The 20,780-nt window shown below is 38.1% G+C and overlaps 1 protein-coding gene across 5 annotated transcripts in view; it reads right to left on the bottom strand.

Annotated features, from left to right (window-relative positions):
- ETV1 (ETS variant transcription factor 1) overlaps positions 1–20,780 on the bottom strand; it is a 71,027-nt gene that overhangs the window by 33,415 nt on the left and 16,832 nt on the right. For all 5 annotated transcript variants that reach the window (XM_032991611.2, XM_032991615.2, XM_032991617.2 and 2 more), the window contains 2 exons: positions 3,645–3,774; positions 1,877–2,065 (listed from right to left, as the gene is read on the bottom strand). In XM_032991611.2, coding sequence (XP_032847502.1) covers positions 1,877–2,065; positions 3,645–3,774 — 319 coding nt within the window. The remainder of the gene's footprint in view (positions 1–1,876; positions 2,066–3,644; positions 3,775–20,780) is intronic.

Here is a 20,780-nt window from a genome sequence, read left to right as displayed (position 1 = left end):
TATAGATTTATATATGAACTTATGTAGGTAAGTTATTTGTTCAAATGACATTTTCTGAATACACTCACTGTAGTAGCATATCACCTTGTAAATCAGGAAGATTTGAATTTCACAAAAATATGAACTACACATTCGCTTCAAACAACTGGAAGTGAAAGGATTCAAAATAAGTAAGAAAATGGGGAAAAAAATATCTTCCACTACAATTTTACTTTTCTTTAAAAAAGGAGGAAAACTCGATTTTTTTGGCCCGAGTCTGCTATTTGGACTTCACTAGAACACAGGATGTTCTAGTACGGAAGTGAAGCATTAGTGCAAAATGCCCTGAAGAACATGAATATCAAAGACAGAGGTGAGGGTGGGAATCATGTAAAGAGCTTACAAAGCTTGTGCAGAGCAAGTGTTATGTGTATAGAAAAATATACTATGGTATATGCAGAATCTCTATAAATTCTCCAATTAGGGCTGACACACAGCTTCAGTACTCCGTTTACAAGTTGCTCTAAAACAAAAGATTTTTTCATCTGAAAAATCTTACTGCTGCTCTCTGACAGAAGCCATTTAGCTTCTGGAGATTTCAGTCTCCTGACAACTTGACTTTGGTGTATACACAGAAACACATTCATCCACCGTCCTGTAATCAAAACCACTGCCTGGCTTCACTGGGGGCCTGTGTGGTTAGACCACAGTCCACGGAGGGGGAAAAGACGGTGACTACAGCAGATGAAGGGGCCAATTCAGTGTTCCTTCACCCCCAGAAGGGCTTGTAGAGAACCTCATGTGCTATTTAAAACTATCTCAGCAGAGCACGAAACAGAAATATAAACCTTAGCAACCCCCCTTCAGAAGTGATCCGCACAAACCCCTGGAGATAATGGTCTTTATTAGAGCAGAAGAATGCAAATCATGCTCCCAACAACTGCAATTTTCTTTTCAGGTGTTTCATAATTTGCTTATGTTTAAGAGCTAACTCAAGTTTCTGAACATATAGATCTCTTTATATACAGCTGAAATTTCAAATGTTCAGAGCAATCACACAACACAGCAGACAAAAACAGATTCTTGCAATAAAGGTTAGGATAAACAGAATTCCACAAAGAAGTGTTTGGTCTCAAAAATCAGGTAAATCCACTGAGCGTATCTGTCGCAAAACTGAGCTAAGAAAGACAGTCACTTGCCTGGGGATTTCTAACATATCAAAACAAAACAGGGTGACTTAAGGACAGTTTAAGCTTTAATTCTAGTCTCTAGCTCTTGTGGCTTTTACTCAGACTAATGTTATTTAAGCACAGTTTATGTTGGCATCTTAGTTTGTTTGAAATGCTGTATTTCAAAAGGGGTTGGAAAAATGATCCACCCTTCCAAAGAATATTCTGAAGCAGTAACACCGTTAACATGGCCACTTAGATAGGCAAATTGCTTAGCAAGAGGCCAGATATTTATAGCCATGATCATGCCTGCTAGTGACTTCACTACCTTTTAGGACTTACTAGCCTCAAATGAATCACAGAATCATAGAATAGCCCAGGTTGGAAGGGACCTTGAAAGACCACCTGGTCCAATCTTTCATGAGAAAGGGAGCCTGGTTGAGATTATCTAGCACCCTGTAATCACCCTCACAAGAAAGAAGCAGCAGGTCATTAAAACTCTGTCACTGCCAGTATGAACTCCTACTGAAGTGCACCAAGCTGGGTGCCAGCCTTTCATAAAGCACAAACATACTTCTGGCCCTCTGAACCTTGCTGGTTTTCACCTTGGTCCCCCAACCCAAAAGGGACTAGTTGTGGGCAGGAAGGCAGTGCTACCCTATATGAGAGACTTACAGCTACAACTGAAATACTTTCTTCACAGGTCTCTCGCGTGTTTTGTGTTTTACCTGTGGTCCATAGGGAAGCTGTTGTCTTGAATGGACTGGGATGGAGGGAGATGTGTAGGGAAAACTCGGTCAGGTTTAGGAGTCTGAGCGGAGTTTGGGGAGGCATGGTGCAGCGGTGACACAGGAGTGCTGGATGGCGTCGGTGGGTTGGAGGGCCTCATTCCCACTTGTGGCTTCTGATCATAGGCACTATCAGTAAGGCAAAGGGAAAGAAGGTTAGGTTATTTTCTCTGAAGGAAAAAAAAAAAAAAAAAAAAAAGAAAAAAGTAGCATCTACATCCAGAAAAAAAAAAAAAGGTGTCACATTTATAAACTTTTTGTTACAGTTACCTTATTAATCAGTCTGGGGCAGAAGAATTCTCCACATTGTGAAGAGTACAGAAAAAATCATGTTAGAGGCAAGTGCCTGAACACAGCGTTTTCTTCTCTGGGGCACAGAAATGTATTTTTAAAGGATTTAGTCTTACAGTGACTTTCTAACAGGAGGTACACAAAATACATAAAAGTAGAAGCTCCTGGACTAGAACACAAAGAGCCAGCAGTGCCCGTCAAGACTCTTTTTTAGAGCTTGCATAAACCGCAAAGTGAGACAGTAAAACAATACAGCTAGAGGGAAGGGATCTGACCCAGAAAAACAATGGTATGTTGGCTTAGCTACCCACACTAGAATGTCAGAAGCCTCTCCCAACAGGGTTTATTCCCCCCCCCGCCCCCCTCAAAAATAAAGTGCTGGTCCTACAAATACATAGATGCTATTTTCAAAGGTGTCCCAAATCAGGAAAGGGCTTGATACTTTGATCATCCCTCTTTATAAACAGGAAAAATGCAGATGTTAGGCAGACAGTAAGCACTAACTTGCATACTTTCTTATGTCAGGTCCACTAGCACCCATCCAATCTATCAATGCATGCATTTAATTTTTTAAATCAAAATCAGTCCTCTACGACTGGCAAAGGTGCCAGTATTTTTTTTTTTTTTTTTCATATCCAAGAAGTTAAATGCAAATGTTTTAAGTGCTAACAGTTTTGGTAGTACATTAATGAGAATAAAAACTCACAAGCTAGATGAAAGATTCTAAAATAGACTGAAATGTCAATAAGAAACCCTTCACTGCTGACACTAAAGGAAGGAGTGACATGTAAGGGCAAACCAAAAGAAAGTCAATACAGAATGCAGTAGCATCAAGCCCTTCCACCCCCACAAATAAATAAAGCTTTTATTATCTATCCCTATAAAAGCAGACAACTTGCTTTTGAATAGGTAACAAAGATGCAGAGCCTAATGAAATACCATTTTAAATTGTAATCACCCATGAATACACACATATAACATGTGCAAAACTTATCAAGTACCTAACCTGTCATTCAGGCCTGCCAATCCCTTGACTGTTTCACAGATCTCTCTCTCTTTCCTAATGTGTGTAATGCATTTTGAAAGTACTTTCAACACAACTCACAGAAAACAAGACACTCCTTCCTTCTATTTCACGCTTGCACCCTGGGTTTTTTAACTCTAGCTATCTCCCACGGAGAAGGAATGGAGAATATGCATTTTGATGAGAAACACTGCTTTAAAAAGGTTATGTAAGTGTTTGATATGACTGTAAACAACTCCATCAGTGTTCATCAGCTAAATGCATTATCTCATCAGTCTGTTATCTGCTGAAGAGGTAACTTTTATAAGATCTCTATTATGGTTTTATTACTCTTTAGTCAGTCCTCATTTAAATCAGCAGTTCTCACTGCAAACATGCTCCTGATAGCTTTACCTGACATTGTACAGGCACTTTTCCCCATAACTGAACTTGAATGGTTGCTCTTGACTGCAAGTGGAGCCAAGTTCCGAACATGGGCTATGGGGTTCCTTCTTGATTTTCACAGGGAGACCATGAAAAGCCACTGTAAAGAGAAAGAAAATGTAATTAAAACCCAAGTACAATATTAACAATGAGCCTTCTCAAGTAAGCTAGACACTGCTAATTAAACACATGATTAATTAAACCACTGGAATACTAAAAACAATATAGGAAATAAACATTTCAAGTATTTCTTCAGGTGGCAACTGAAAAATAGACACCAGAGATCCTTCGCAATGGCTATTAGCACTTTTATTGTTTAATAGAACGATGGCCAGGATCCCATCTCATTAGCAGGAAAATAACAGCCCACTTATATTTGGCTTAACTACTGTAAATGTTGTCAGAGGCAAAATACTTCCCAGGCACCAAATGTTTCTAAGTAATATTAGTGAGGTAGCTTTTAGCTATAAATGCAATAGTAGTTCACTTCAAAGAATGCCACACAAATGACTCTAAAATAAATTTCTCATGTATCAGCCCCAACTATATGATCAGCAATCTTTTTGTCCCACAGAATGCATGAAGTTTGCAGTGAAACTTATGAAACTGAATGATTACATGCATCTTTAGTTATAAGTAATGTCTGAAAAAAATATACAGGAAATTACTTCAGTAATTTTTCTCAAAAATATACAAGATAAAATCCTGGCCTCACCAAAGTCAAAAGTAAATGTGATATAGATACAAACTGAGAAAAAAAAAAATAATCATACTTTTTTAAAAGGTAAAAAGAACAGAAATGCAGTATTAATTAGAAGCACAAGTTGGTTTGGATTAAGAAAAAGGCCAAAGGTAAAGACAAGGTTAACCAGCATATTAGTTTAAGCCAGTCAACTTTCCTATTTCATATCTAACCTTAACCAAAATTAAAGCAGAATAATAATCAATGTTCACCTGACATAGACAAATCTAAAGTAAACGGCTAGGAGCACAAAGGACTAAAAGACAGGTATATAACACCTTGAAAGCACACCTGTCAAGTTTTAAATAAAATGAGGTTGTAAATACTTTTTTGAACTCTGAGAAGCCTCGAGTTCGGAGATCAATTTTATCACCATTTTTTGATGTTGTCACCAAAACACCATAGTTTGAACATCACATTCCAGCCTGACACAAACACCTGCGCCTCTGTGGAAATCCACATATGTGAAGCAGTCCCTGTTAGAGAACCTCAGCACAAAGCCTGGCCGTTATTATATACCATCAAGTAGCATCTTGCCCTTTCCCTCACACTTGAACTTAGGAAAGACAGTTTGTTACACACTATGTATTTTCTAATACTAATGCACCTGCATACACACACATGTGTTCAGTGGGGAGTGGGAGGCAAATGAAATGCTGTCTAAGAAGTAAGCATCAGAACCAATAAACTTTGATTTATAAGTATCTGTGAGTATGATCTGGATTCCAGATTCTCATGACGAGTTTTCCCACGGTTGGGCAACATTCAGAGAGCTCTTTTACAAACAGGTCCTCTCATACCCTATTACGTGACAGCTTCTACTATTGCCTTTCAGCTGAGACATCTGCAAGATAGCACTATGTTTTTTTATCACGTATTTTCACAGAACTCACATGAATTGACTCTAAAACTGCTATCCAGCTATTATATTTGGTGGCTAATAGTCAATTATCTGGAAAGATTACAAAGGAAATGCAGACAGTGAAACAGGGACACAAATACATACGCACACCACAGTAACTTAAGAAACAGAGAAGAAAAGTGAACATCACAATAAGGAATGAACTCCTGAATAAAACTGCCTGAACTTTCACTAAAATAGAAAACCATATGGACTTCTTGAATAAAGACTCTCAAATTTAATAATACAGCAAAATGCAGCCCAGTCAGCTTTCCCCTGTAATCGTAAAGCAGGCTGACATCTAGTAGTCTGTTTCGGGTTCTTGTTGTGAACTTTTACTGCTGACTCTACTTGCATGTCTTGGTCAGATAATGCACACCACACATTTAATGCATATGATGAGCCCCACAACTTCAGGACAGTGGCTCCGACGCAAAGGTAGGCAACCTCTTTGACTTGAATCAGAGAATTAAAACACAACTGCAACAAGACTCTTTTTAAAGCCAGTATCACATATTCGCACAAAGGCCACATGCTGCTCTATTTTTTTTTTTTTCATTATTTTATTTTTTTATTTTAACTTTGCTGCTTCCTCGGAGTTAATCTGTTATGAAAAATTACTTCCCTTATTTATTTTTAAATAACGGGAGTACAGAAACTCCCACACCACAGCCCTGTGCGGAGAACTGGCTGGGTATTTCATCACAGCGCTGAGAGCCTGAACGTCTGCTAACAGGCAGTTTTCCAGCTCACTGGCACAGGCACAAGTGAAAGCAGCACATTCATTTTGTGCAATTTGCTTTACCTTCCCACATGGAGTTGGTGCATGTAAAAGGCTGTTAAGTACTAAATTATTCCTTATCAAATCACCATCATCTGGAGTCATGATCAACACTAATTAAATTACTTTCACTGAACACGGCTCCAGCCTGCTGCCTCGGCTGCGAGGTACATTTTATTTTGCTTACTGTACAGTCCTAGCAAGGTACAGGGCACAGTGCTAGAAGGCATCTGTGCTGTAGTTTTAATTAAAGTTTACCTCACTTTCCTCCCAGCTTTATAAGCTAGGGTAAAGTGTATCAAATCAAGTAGGTTAACGCCTTCATTTCATTTAGGGAAAGCATTACAGTCCAAAGTGATTTTATATTAGATCTTTATCTTAACTACGGCCAGAAAGATAATGTAGCTGTAAAATTTAAAGCCTTCCTCAGGCAGTTGCCTGACACAGTCACCGTGTTAAGCTTTATCTGTAACTCCTTAAGCATACACTTTTAGAGGCAGAAAGGAAAAAAGTCTAAGAAAAATACTGCCTTTGGGGGGGGGCTTTCTTGAAGGCTACTTGACCTTTCAAACCACATCTTAAGTGTGGCTGAAGATGACAGACTTATTCCAACAATAAAATTTCAAACATTCAAAACAGTTCTCATATCATCACTGACACCCTCAACCCGTCACAATTCATTTTAGCGTGACACTCATTTTATAGTGCACCTACTAAAACAGATTTCAAACATACACTGTTTTGTTAAGCTGGATTTTATATCATGTTTTCAATTCGTTTTCTTTTGAGGAGAGCAAAGTTGCTTATTTATACAATCTAATTTTAGTGCAGCATACCAAGCTACCAACATATCCAAATTAACAAAATGACATTTCAAACAACCAGCTCCTCGCCACTTCTTTCCTCCTGATGGCAAATTCATTTTATTTAACCCCAGAACAGAGTCTCAACCCTATTAAAGTAACGGGCACTCTGCTTTAATAACGATCTTATTAAGAAGTGACCAGGGCCAAGATTTCATCCCGAGTGGTTACTTACAGATAACTACCTCTGAACTTGAAAGGCAAACAATCTTACAACGTGTATTTAGATGGATGGCTTCAACACGTCACCTCAACTACAGGGGAAAGTCAGGCTTATCGGTATCAGAATGGACTCAATCCGCAGACCCTGTCTGGAGCTCCTCCGAAGCCAACATGCAGATACAAGGCAAGCAGAAGGACTGCTGCCATCTGTAGCAAATTGATTAAGGTATAATACGTTACTGTACGCATATTCTCTGTGCATAAATATATCTATCTATATCTGCAAAGTAAGAGAGCTTGCATGTTATACATAATGTGTTGTTGCACAGATCTAGATTTTATACAAAACAATAATAATTTCACCACAAAGTAAACTTGGACAGAACATGCAAAACCACAGGGTGAAACCTGCTACCCCTCATTTTGAAGTGCTGTTCTCTTTTACTATCTGTCAACAGCCTAATCCCCAAACATTTTGTTCATAACAACACCCAGTTTAAGACTCAAATGAAGAAGAATTTTATTAAGAACTCTGAAATTAAAGGAGGAATTGGTTTGTCTCAGAGGAGACTGACCGGTATACTTTCTAGCCTAAGAATCAGAAAATGTACCACCTCTCTACTGGTAGAACTGAATCACTTCTTTTGAGAAAGCCCCAGAAATGCACTGCATCAAATATAAAAGCAGTGGTCTAAAATATTTTTCAACTCAAGAGATGATTATTCAAAATAAAGAAGAAATGAGGAACATTTCACATGAAATTACAAGTCATTTCTCCTTTGAGCAAGAAGTTATAATTTTCAAACTTCAGATTCTTGCCCAGAACACAAAATAAAATCTGATTTCATTTTCTGAAGTAGAGTTACACATATTTTTAAAAGGCATGAGGTATTACTGGTAATTCAATGACACTGGCTAACAGCAGGGAATCTTGACTCCACTGACCAAAGAGACAAAGATGTCTTATTATCAACACGTGCAGGGCAAGATCATTTACCATATGGTATAAAAAACCTGACAGCAGCAACCTTGCTTGTACTAGTGAACTCCAATGTCTCCTAAGTAATACTACATTCATGTATTAAGTTTGAAGACTTTGTATACCTGCAGAGAAAAGGAAGTAACTGCAAAGTCACAGTAAGTCATGCCCTAAACATTTCTGCTGCACGTTTCTGAACTGCTTTTCACATTTATGCTCGCAAATCACCCTCTAAACCCAATTTAAATAAACTCACTCATCTTTACACTCGATTGAGGTCAAACTGTTAATGTGCAATGTAAGTTTAGAGAGATTTCTTGAACACATTTGAACAGAGATTTGACTTTCTTAACAGCAAGATGAAAAGACAGAAGATGCAAGAATATTTAAGTTAATACCACTACAATTCCAGGTGCTAGACTGATTGAGATGACCCAAGTTAGTACTTGGTAAAATTTCAAAAGCAAGAAGAGAAGGCCCCTTTACCGATAAAGCCAACACTGTCACACTTTAAATCTATCTCCCAATATACACAGAAATTCAGCAGGCACTTCAGATACATCAGAGTCTCTACAAGATTCTTTTCCAGTACATTTACCTCTGCCAAGCCCTCCCCTTCCCCCAACACACAAAAATCCATTACTAAAGGGTCTAATCTCAGCTATCAGCACAGAGTGCCTTTTATGGAGCCATTAAACCATTTCTCTTGTTTACAGTGCCTGAAGAAAGATGTGAATTATGTCTGTGACAAAACAGGCGATAACATTTCTAAACTGCTATCAAAATGCAAACTGAAATACACTTAAGGACAGGGACCCTAATTCGTGTTTTTGCAATTTTCCTTGCTCACTATAACTTAACAGCACTCACCTGATGATTCAAACAAATTATTTATAAGTACAACAGGTAGACATTTTAATAATAATAATAATAAAAAATCTACTTTTAATAAAGGCACAGTTTATTGAATGGTTCATCAAGGAGGGTAAAGTCCTGGTTAGCCCTCAGGTGATAGTAATGACCTAGGTGCTCTTATCAGTAGACATTTAAAAAAAAATCTAAACACAACATTATGGGTTCATATGAGGCCTGAAATGCTCTATTTCTGCAACAGTTACTCACCATTTGAACCATACATTCAGTATAGGTATTTGGATATCTGATGCAATGACTACAAAATTAAATACTTTCTATATGACCTTCTAGGTGGGAATGCCAGGATTTATACATATTTTCTGAAGATGCTTTAAAATGTGTATTTAACTTACAGAAATATAAAGTTCTGCATTCTGGAGGCTATTTACTGATTATTTACTTCTCATTATGATTTGAGTTACAGACCTGTGCAGATAGCTGCACTCTGAATTTCAACAACCATTTAATAGGCCTCTGATTAGAGACAATGGAATGCCAAAGCAGGGTGCTCTTTCCATTTAATTCCACTATACGTTAAAATGAAGAACTTTACCGGTAATCTCTGGGATGCACAGGAGGAATTAGCTGAAGCAGCTACTAGACGCAGCTGACCATTCCTTCATATTCTGGAGGTTACTGCTACTGCAGCTGAATGTGGCATATGTAACTAGTATACTAACAAAAACTGAAATAAAATCATCATGTTAGAGAGGTGACAGATGAAGAGAGGTAGGAGGAGGGAAAGACAGTAAAGGCTGGTAACCAAGTCTCCGCAACTAAACTATTCCAAATAATTTTGAATTAAAGCCTACGCACACAGACCATTGCAACAGCTGAAGACAGAAGTGACTGCAAGCATGGATGACTGAAGCAAGACCTGCAATTGTTTTCACCCTAGGCAATCTCTTGCCTAAACAATGGTAAAAAAACCCCTTTGTTTCTGACCACTGCAACAGCTGCAAAGATGAGCAAGACTGGAAGACTGGACTGATGGAAAAGTAACTGAACAGATTACATCTACACAGACTCCACCAAGTTCTTCAACCATCTGATCTATCAAAGTCACCTCTATCAGATCTTAGCTGAGCTCCAGTCAACTGGATTTCATTCAGGTGCTGCTCTCTGCCAGATATTGGAAAAGGCTGGTGACAAATTGAATATCTAACACAAAGATATGTATCACCACTGTGGCTTCAGAGACTATCCAGGCAGTTTATACAAAAACTGAACACAGAAAAGAGACCTGAGCTTTCAGTATCTCATAAATGAAAGCTGCCAGAAAGGAGGGGGGGATGGGGGGGGGGGTGGGGGTGGGGAAGTGAGGCGGGCAAGGGGAAATCAAAGCAAACCTGTCAAGTAGTTTTTTGAAGAAGTACATGATCTTGGTATTATTCTCCATCTTATGGTTGCCTCTAGAAAACTAGAACTTGCTAAAGAAAATTGTCTCCATCTAGTCCCACTGAGTGGTGACTGTTCACCTGAAACAGTCTGTGAGGATGTTTGTGTGTGTGTATGCAGAGTCAAACAGAAATAAGCATACCAAATGAGTAAGCAAGCCTCTGCAATGATACAAATTATCAAAATATGTGTAATACCATAATAAAGCGCAGTAAACCTTTTCCTCTTCAAATACATGTGTGTAACTAGGGAGAAAATGAGGAAGCAGCATGCAGAAGAGAGGAACAAGATGTAAATGTGTAAAAATGCATTCAACAAAAAGGTACTTCTCTCCTACGTGGTGGCCTGGGTCTAGGTCCAGGGAAGGAAATCTGAGGATAGCCGGTATCATGGCAAATGCTCTGCCACCTCTCGTCTCAGTGCTCTTTCCCAGAAAGTAGGACTTCATGACTGGGCAGTACTTGGCAAACCCGTTAGATATGATTCCATCAATTCAGTCTTCACCTTGGCTTCAGATCAGATCCTTCCAGCCCCTACCAGCTCAATAGATAGAAACAGCATGGGACCTCATTTTTTTGGAAGCTAGTTCTGAACGATGAGCCCAAGCACCAGCTTTCAAAGCCAACTGGCAAGAATAGAATACGTGGGCAAGATGGATCTATTTGAGAACCTTGTTTAACAAAAAGAAAATACCAGCTTTGAAGTAATCTGTCACCTTTACAGGAAAATATGCAACTACAAATGCACTTTAATAACAGTTAGAACTCACTCTGCAAAATAAAGCAAATTGCTTATTTTCTCTTCCAGCCTAAAGCATATAATACTGTGCATGTCAATTAATGGTCTACTTGAATAGTGCATTGCACGAATGCTACATAATAGTATAGTCTTTAAAATCCTCAGGGGGTGGGGAGAAGAATAAGAGGTGGCCCAAAATTGTGGGATTTTGTCCTCAAAGTCTGCGTGGTCTGTTCTCAGATGACATGGTAAAAAATATTGATTCTGAATTTGAATTAGGAAAAAGCAGCAAGCAGGTTAAGATGAACCTGAAGGTGAAGATACACTAAAAGCTGGCATTTATTCCTGTTTATTACTACAGAGTTTCAGGATGGAAAGTAACTGCAGATTTTCCTACAACCAATATTGGGAAATTCTGGACCTTAAAATCTGCAGTAATGCATCCATATTAACAAGCAGTTTGTTTCTCTTGCTTTGGAGTATAAGAAGTTTTTTCTATCCTTGGGTTTTTTTGTTGTTTTTCAGCAAAAAGCATTACAGATTAATTACTAAAACACAAAAAACAAGTACTGATAAAAGTAAATTTTAAATTAATTTAACCACCTGTTCATCTCTATGTTATGTTAATTCTATATATCCATCATAATTTTTCCCTATCTTTACTATGATCTGGCATTAATATAAAGCCTTTGAGAATAACAGGTATGGCCAAAAAGAAGGTTGAAGTAGAGAACAGAGATGACTTCACTGTACCTCGAGCCCATCAAAGTTGCATCACTATCCATAAAGCAAGTTTATATGCGAGCATTCGTACATGGGGAAAAGCGACCAACAAAATCATCATTATAACACAGACATATGCCACTTCCCTTCAGCACAGCTTATCTGACTCCTAAACGTGATGCTCCTGCCCCTGTTCAGCAAAGAAATTCTTTGAGATGTTTCTTCACAAATAGAAATAAATGTCATTCTTTAACTGAAATGTGCTTTTCTAAAGCTTGTGTGCTAAGACAGTAAAAATTTTTGCCAGTTTAGCTGTTTCTGGGCAGCTAACCCAGGACCCCCCTGCCATGACGGATGCAGCCTTCCCGAGAGGTGGAGAGGTTGACAGCCACTGTGGAAGAGGGTGCACAATATTAGACGTTGCAGCCATACAGCTTAATAACTGGTTCAGTGTTATAAATCCCCATTTTTACTGCAAGATATCCCTCATTTGCTTGTCTGTACAGTTGCAATTTCTGAAATATTCATTAGAATTACTGAGGGGTACACCTGCAGCTTTCTGATGCTGGAAGTGCTGAAGGCACAACTGAGATAATTCAGATATTTGTTGCCACTTGGCTTCTCGTTTAAAAGGATCATGCTGGTTGAAAATTTAAGTCTGCAACTATGTTCAGCATAGCAAAAATTAAAAAGCCCACCCACCAAAAGGGTAAGCCACCTGGCTAAAGGAGTAGGGGAGGAGGATGGGGTATTTCACTACATACCAATAAAAGTTAACCTACTCCCTAAACCCAAAGATGGAGCAATTGCAAGGCAAACTTTTCAAGAGGTTGCTAGTCAACACCTTGTTAGGACACTATAGGTCCTCTGGACTAAACTGAAATTATATTTGGGCAGCTGCTAACTGGCTAAACTGCCACATGGTATTAGAAAGCTGTCTCTCCTCTTCTACCCCCAAGCAAAGGAACGGTTTGACACGATTTTGGTTAGCTGACCCCTCTCCTCCTTCACCCTCAAAAGATTTCAGCTTCTAGCTAAGAATTGTTTAGAAGGTATTTTCATGCAGTGGGAGCTGCAGTTAATGGCAGAGTTTCTTAGCCACTGAAAGCAGCAATCTCAAAGAAATGCTGTCACAGGCACTGTTTTATTCTGATTTATGTCCCCTTCATGCAGTGCTCTCCTTCCTTTCCAGTTACCTGTCTGGCTGGGGGAAAGCACTGCCAGAGGGGCTCTGCCTCCCAGCAAGTACCTCCAGGGCAAAAGTTAACGTGCTGACAAATACCACAGACACTGGATACCTCCGAGAAGAACAGAAGGAAATTTGCAGAACATTGGTGGGAAGGAGAAAGGGAGGATTAAGCGAGAAGCAAACTGGCTTGCTTTGATGTCTGAGGAGAGTAGGTGAGGCAGGAGGAAGAGCTCTCCCTCTCCCCCTGCCCCCAAAATAAACAGAGGCTTAGGGCTCTCTGGAGGAGGAAGCAGTAACCTAATAAAAATTAAACCAGCTGGGTTCTGTAGCAATTGATCTAAAAAACTGTGGACAGCATAAGATAATTGCAGGTGGAAAAAAAAAAAAAAATCTAAAGAATTTTTAATCCCTCTATACTGCATCTGCAACCTCCAGGACCCCACAGAGAAACAGGGTTGCTCTTTACCTGCATTAGCTTTCCGTGTTCAAATCCTAGGAAGACATATGGGGCATTTGTTCCTACAGTTACTTATAGTGTATGTGGCTCCAAAGGCTCCCAGGCAGGGTGCTAGGAGAGGAGATCCATCTTTAGAGCTCCTGCCAAAGAGGAAGGTCTTAACGTAAAACCAAGCCTGGGAGAAAACTTAAATTGTATTCCTGCCTGGGCATTATCAGTAAAGTTAAATGCAAAGAGAAGAACTGGCCACTAAATCAAGGTCTGTGTGCTTTTCTGAGGACAGGATTTCCATTTGCAGCAATTTCCAAAATTTAATTTAAATTGTAAGACGTAACTTCCATTACTAAAATATCCAAGTGAGATAATATCCCAGTGTTTTATACACACGCACACACACTTTCCACTTCAGGTAAATTTGCAGTTTGAGGGTTTCGAGTTTCTGTAGAAACAGAATTATGAATAAAACTTTGGAAATTACAAGTATTTTTGCAAGAAGTAACTATAAACTTTAAAATAAAACTATTTCATATTTTTTGTATTTATTGTTTTAAAGGCATCATCAACTTGATATTTAGGAAAGCATGCCCACAGCAGAAAACAAACAGGAACTGAGTCTGCCTCATTTCCCCTCTTACTGTAAAGTTTCAAGTTACATCAATCTAGTTATTATTTTTTTGTTGTTAATAAGCTAATAGCCAGCTATAGATGAGAAGGCTCCTGATCTTGTACTTACAGTTGGACAAAATGTAAAACTGGATTTAATCTCTGGCTCTGCCATTTGTTGATCATGACCTAAACAACTGGTGTCAGAAAGTTGATTCTAGTTTGAAGTAGCACAGCCTTAGGAGTCTACCTTCAGAGATTCATAACCAGTGTGTCAGTTTGCTTCTCTATAAAAATAGGAATATCATCATAATAAAAGAGCATCATCATAAAAGATTATCCTTAAGGATAATCATGCCTGTCTGTCAGTTAGCTACTCAGGAACACTTGAAAGCAAGAGAAGCCAATAAATAATGAAATGGACTACACTAGCATGAACTAAACAACTACTTTAAAAGATTATTTACAATTTGTTTTTATTTTAGCAGCTCTCAATGATAGGCACTAAAAGGAACAAAATTATATTTTGAGATTATTTGTAATTTGATTTTGCCTTTAACAATAAAAATATGTATACATTCATAAAACAAGTATACACTAACTGGGGGTAGCTAATAGGATTTTTGTTGACTTTGTTGGAAAAACGAGACTCACCACCCTAAATACATGTGTTCTTCATGCTTCAATGTTAAACTGTCACAAATGCTCATCAGTAAGGCAACTCTAACAGATCTAATTTATAGTTCATTAAAGCAGGGCTGAAATCTACATCTTTAGTTCACTACCAGAAACCACTGCAAAAACTGCAGTCTCCACTGCAAAAGGTGCAGGCCATCGAAGTAAGTCAACAATAAAATTAAGCTCACAATTTTTATCACTGATTCAACATGGAAACAAAGAAGCCATTGTCAGAAGTGGTTACGTCTGGGAACATAAAGTCAGAGCCCGATATTCAAAGGCTTATAGCAAAGTGCTCTTTCTGGAGCCGGTGGAATTTTGACTACCTGCAACCAGGCTCCAGTTCTCAGCACAGGTATTTAAGGCTTCTGCCGCTACTTAAAGAATTCTTACTGTATACAAGACTCACCACTGAACGTGCATTACCAACACAGCGACTGCACATTTTTTTCTGAAACAAATTGTTCCTGAAGTTGTATGATTATTTTACAGGTGCACGCAGTCAGTAAGACTGACAATTAAATTACATTCTTATATGCAAGTATGCATACATATATATAAGCATACATGCTTATACAAAATATGTATACATACACACTGAGTACACACGGTGTATATACACACACATTTGAATAAATCCAGCTCCCAAATTTTAATCCCAAACACTTGAAACTTTTGGTCTTCAATGAATGCTGACACTTTTCAAAGTTGCTTTTATCTCCATTTATGTTAGCGCTCTGGTCATGTGAAATTTTATTTACAGACAGGTTAATAAGAAAACATTGCACTCAGCTTCAGCATGAAGACAGAGTATTAAAAAAAAATTAAACTGTTTATCTTTTTTAGGTACACATTAGAAGCAGAAAGGAAACAACATTTGAGCAAAGAGGATCAAATTAGCAAGACTGGGAATTGTTTTTGCACACATTATTTTTCAATTGTCCTTGATGACGACTCATAATATATAAATTTAAAGACAAAAACCTGGCCAGTCAGTAACCTTCCTATTCAGTGACTGCAGAACTTGGCAGTAAATGTCACTGCTAAAAAATATTTCACTACATTAACTTACTGGCAACCACATTTGCTGAATAAGTTCATAAACAGCCACAGGAAAAAAGGACAACCAGAAATAAAGCTGCTAATGATTCACTCTTTTCTAACATGCATAATCCTCAGCTTACAGAACAAATAGATATGTAAGAATAAAGATATCCTTTACCAAGACAGTTCACGTCTCTATTCACCTCATCAAGGTCAAACTATAATCCAGGAATGGGTAAGGGTAATGCATCGAAGACAGGGAGAACATGAAGAATAAGTGAAAGGAAAAGAATCCTTCTCAGGGAAAACACTGGACCACACGCCTTGAAAAAGTAATCAGTTTTCCATTTACCAGTTTAGACTAGGTTTAGATCATTCCTAGAAAAAAACACTGACAAGTTCTAAAACTCAAAAAAAAAAATAAATGTCATCATTTATGCATATTTATCAACTTATAAATGGCTCCACTGTCATTACTTCCCAGTACTGAAATGCATAGGACTGAAACAAAAGGACACAGAACCTGAAAACAAGGGCTATTTTTCCTGTATGCTTACAGAGGGCTAGCAATTCCAGTCCTGCATGACATGAATGTGTCACAGACTCCGATGCTTAACTGATGTTTTGAGGACGGTCACTCTCTCCTCCCTTTTTTTCCTGCTATACCCTTTGAAAACTTCACGGCAGTCTGTGGGAGAGCCTGACTTCTGTCTTCAGTTGCTGAGGCAGCAAGCAGAAGAAAAAAGACAAAACAAAAATTATACAGACTGTACATACATTCTACCTGAAGAAATATGTGAAATAAATAGAAGTAGATGGACTCAACTTGCAGACTGCCTCCTTATTTTACACCATCCCAGAGCTTACGGATTTTCAAATCATTATTTAGGCTGCTCTTGGAATACAAAATACATTTTGTAAAAACACTGCATGGAAAGCAGTTTAAGAAGAATAACAGTTTTGTATCAAAATAGAATCACTAGGACCCTTCAATCTGCCTTGTTTGGTTTCTGTGTGAAAATACAGTTGAAACTAATTTCTGCATACTTTGTTTAATACAACTGGAACCGAACAGATGCTCTAATACATATACATACTCCTGATGAAATTAACTAAACAACTATCTGTTTTAAAACAGAAATAACTGTAGTGTTAAGAAAATACTGCCGTGACTACAAGTTACAATGTGAGGCTCGCCTGTATTTCCACAGATGGGATCTTCACAGAATCCTTATGGGGAAGGGAGGAGGGGAGGCTTCCTCGGAGAGGAAATAGAAGTTTTTTTCAAAACTGATAATTCAACATTTTGAATAAAATATGTTTAATGTTTTTGTTTTTATGTAAACAGACCTTAGGAAGTGATCTGACAGCCTTAAGAAATTACCATTTGAAAGAAAAAAGGTCTACATGCTTCATCTTTGATCTACTAGACAGATTTATCACAGGACAGGATGAGTGAAGTTTATTCATTAGCTGATAACCTCCACATGCAACCCACGCCTTTAATCTGCAATAAAACAGCAAATGAGGCTGGGGCTCTGAGGAAAGGAAACTAAGTCAGCTTGGCTGAGCAGCGCCATGCCAGGGGAAGGCCAGGGGGGAGAAAGGGAGACAAACACCCCCAAGTGCAGCCTTGTCCAGCTGCTTGGGCTCCTGCATGCCCCAGAGAGCTGGAGACCATCAGGTTCACAACGGCACTGTGCAGTTAAACCACATCTGCATAATGTGGCTGCTGTCTCTGCTGGGATGCCCAGAGGTACCTTTTCGTTACCAATAAAATTCACATCACAGCATGCAGGGCGCTCTGAAAGGAAAAGTTTCCACTTTAAAAGTTTTCAAAATCAAAAGCTAGGTCCTCGATGGAGTCCTGTCATTTGCTTCACAGTGCTATTGCCACTATCAGTATTTACACAATCTGTGAGCCACTACCACTAAAACAATCAGCAGAACCTAAAGTCCTTGCACATTCAAAGCTGGAAATTTAGTATAAAAATACAAGCAAAAAAGCAATTAAACAGAAACTGCTTATTAAAATCAAGCAAACCCACAAATTCTCTACTGTTAAGATCACAAGTTAAAGGCATTATGGTCAACAGTCTGCCTCTTGGTAAAACTTTTTCAAGAATTAAATCTTGCAATTATGGAAAAGGTTGCGTCTATGGCAGATTTAAATATTTCCAAAAATCCTCTAGAGGAAGGAGGAGGAAAAAAATCCATATTAGCACAAGCTAATGCCCTGCTATGAACCACAAAATGAGCCCACAAAGTTCTCTGAAAGACCAATTCCTAATTTCTTTTGAATGTGAATTAAAAAAAAAAAAAAAAGAAAAAGAAAAAAGAAAGTTAACAGCTGGTAACAGTTTCAGTCCTGCTTTAAACAAAGGAAACAAGTGTTCAGGGACACAATGAAAGAAGTGAGGCTAAGACAACTATGAAGGGAGATAAGGTGGTCAGCATGGACTCCTCAAGTCTGACCTCTCCAGCTCTTACAACAGCAATTTCGTTGGATTCTCTTTGTAAAATGCTTTTGAGATCTCTAGATAAGTGATCGTTAAGAAAGCTGTATATCTCACAGCAGAGTGATACATGCATTTCTGTACCTACTTCAAACCGAGAAACAAAGATGTTAAGCAACATGCCCAAGGTCATGCACAGCTAAGGGCAGGAACAAACCACAGAGCCCCAGACTCTCACAGACCTTTAGAAAGGATCCATCACAGTCAGGCATTCACTAAAATAAATAAGTAAATTACTCTGTATTTGACAATGTCTGACCTATGAAAGGAAGTAGTTTCAAGACAAGTGGCAAGAAACAAAACACAGCTGCAGCAGAAAGGGAATAGCTAAGCACTAAGAATAACTATCACCACCTTGTAGGACATTTGTCAGACTGCCTGCTGCAGTACCACAGTCACAGAGCTACACTTACAGAAAAGGTGATTCCAGCCACACAGACTCTAACAAAAAAAAAAAAAAAGGAAGTTTAAAAAAAGAAAAAAACAAACCAACCTGAAAACACACTAGGGTGTGCAACTTGCCACACAGAGAAACCCAAAACACTACCAACTGCAATTTCTAGTACATTGTGCACTACCAAGACATGACTACCAGCTGCCTATGTAGTGAATCATCACGTTAAAAAATGTCATTTTTTTCAGACCACTGAAATTTTTTCTAGAAGCTGCAAAATTAAACTATTCTGCATCATAAACAAAAATAAACCCACTAAACAGATCTCCTTTTGACTTCAGTAGGCCCACCAGAACTTACATTATTATGGTGTTTTCTACTTTGTTTTAATTGTGTGGGGTTTTTTCTCCAAAATATGTCAAAATAAGTGACAATTAACCTCTATCAATTGCTCACCAGCTCTTGCTATACTAAAGCAAACAGGAAATACTCTTCTGGTTCTGAAATTCACTTTTGAAACTTAAGTCACAGAAAGCGAGAGAAATAAAAACAAACAGAGCATTTTTCACCTGACAGTGGGAAAAAACAAAACAAAACAAAACAAAACAAACAAGCACCATGATTTTGTAGGCTATAAACATGTAAATAAATATTAAAGCTTCTCCTCATTTTAACTGCATTCGCAATATCCTAAGCCATTAGTTAAAATGACAGAAGAATACAGCTACCTGAAGCCTATGTAAAGAATCTCTTTAACAGGCTTTTAAAGGTTGCAAGCCAGAGCATCTAAAAAGCACATCTCTGAATAATTTAAGGCTCCTGGCATCTACATTGAAAGAGCTCCTCTGCTAAACCTGGAGGAAAAAAAAACAGAGGTAAGAGAAAAAATAAAGGTCGTGAAAGATCAGTGACAAAATCACTACTAAAAAAGTATTTTTCCTATCTTAAAAGTTTAATCAGACATTGAGGAGCACAGATTTTACAGCCAGCCCTTCCCATTTACTGTCAACAGCTGTGGTCTAACATTAACATTTACCCCTTGGCAGTGTTAAGTTAAGGCTGCGGCTGTGATGGTCAGGGAAACAATACAGGAACGAAATGAAAGAGAAGAAAGGAAACCGATCAAGGAGGTGAAGCACAATACAAATCCTCATTAGCAGAAATTCAACAACAAATAAAAAGCAAAAAAGCTAGAGTTTATAATGAATTTTAAACGGATAACCTACATTACAGAGCAAAAGAAGAAAGAAAACAGCAAACAAACAAACAAACTCTGGAAGAACAGTCCAATGTAAATACATATTATTAAAACAAAACAAAACATGATTATGCTATTAAGACACCAGGCAATCTGGTTTCGTGCAGGGTAATTAATCCCCATTTATAACCAACTGTACCAAGGTCAAATTACAAATCAGCGTATTATTGACAATACCAAGTTTTCTTTGACAACTACATCCTTTAAACATCAGCAAATCCTACCTACTTCCTCATGTCTGTCAAAGAAACCATCCAAACAATGGGAGCAAGCAATCTTCACCTCAATAGCTATTGACTTCGAGCAAACTTAACATTCATTTTTACTCCTAGATTGGAAAGTCCTTGCTGTTCTACAGTATCTGAAAGTCTCACCACTGATTACAACCAGTTCAGGATCTGGCTCCTCCTCAGTATATGAAAATGGACTTGAAACAATAGGAAACCTTATCTGAGGAAGTTAACACAGGTCACCCTTCTCGACATGTGAACACTGACTTTGTACGGACAGAAAAACAGCTTAACTAAGTCTTATGAATTAGGTAAGAATTTGGAATCACAAAAAGAATGCTGATTTTTTTTTTTAAAAAAAAAAAAAAAAAGCATTCACCTTTTTGGAGAAACAGGTTTTGAATTTTTGCTTTATACAACTTTTTATGTAATTGTTAGAACAAGAGTAATGAGGAATTAACTTGAATATACAGCAAACGGGTCAGGTAAAGTGTAGAATCAGATTCAGAATGGGGCAAACCAACCTGCCTAACAC

The sequence above is a fragment of the Tyto alba genome, unplaced genomic scaffold, assembly GCF_018691265.1.
Source record: "Tyto alba isolate M040663 unplaced genomic scaffold, T.alba_DEE_v4.0 Super-Scaffold_38, whole genome shotgun sequence".
In the NCBI taxonomy this organism is placed as follows: Eukaryota; Metazoa; Chordata; class Aves; order Strigiformes; family Tytonidae; genus Tyto; species Tyto alba.
Note: the sequence above shows the minus strand (reverse complement) of the source record. Positions and strands in the feature narration are given on the sequence as shown.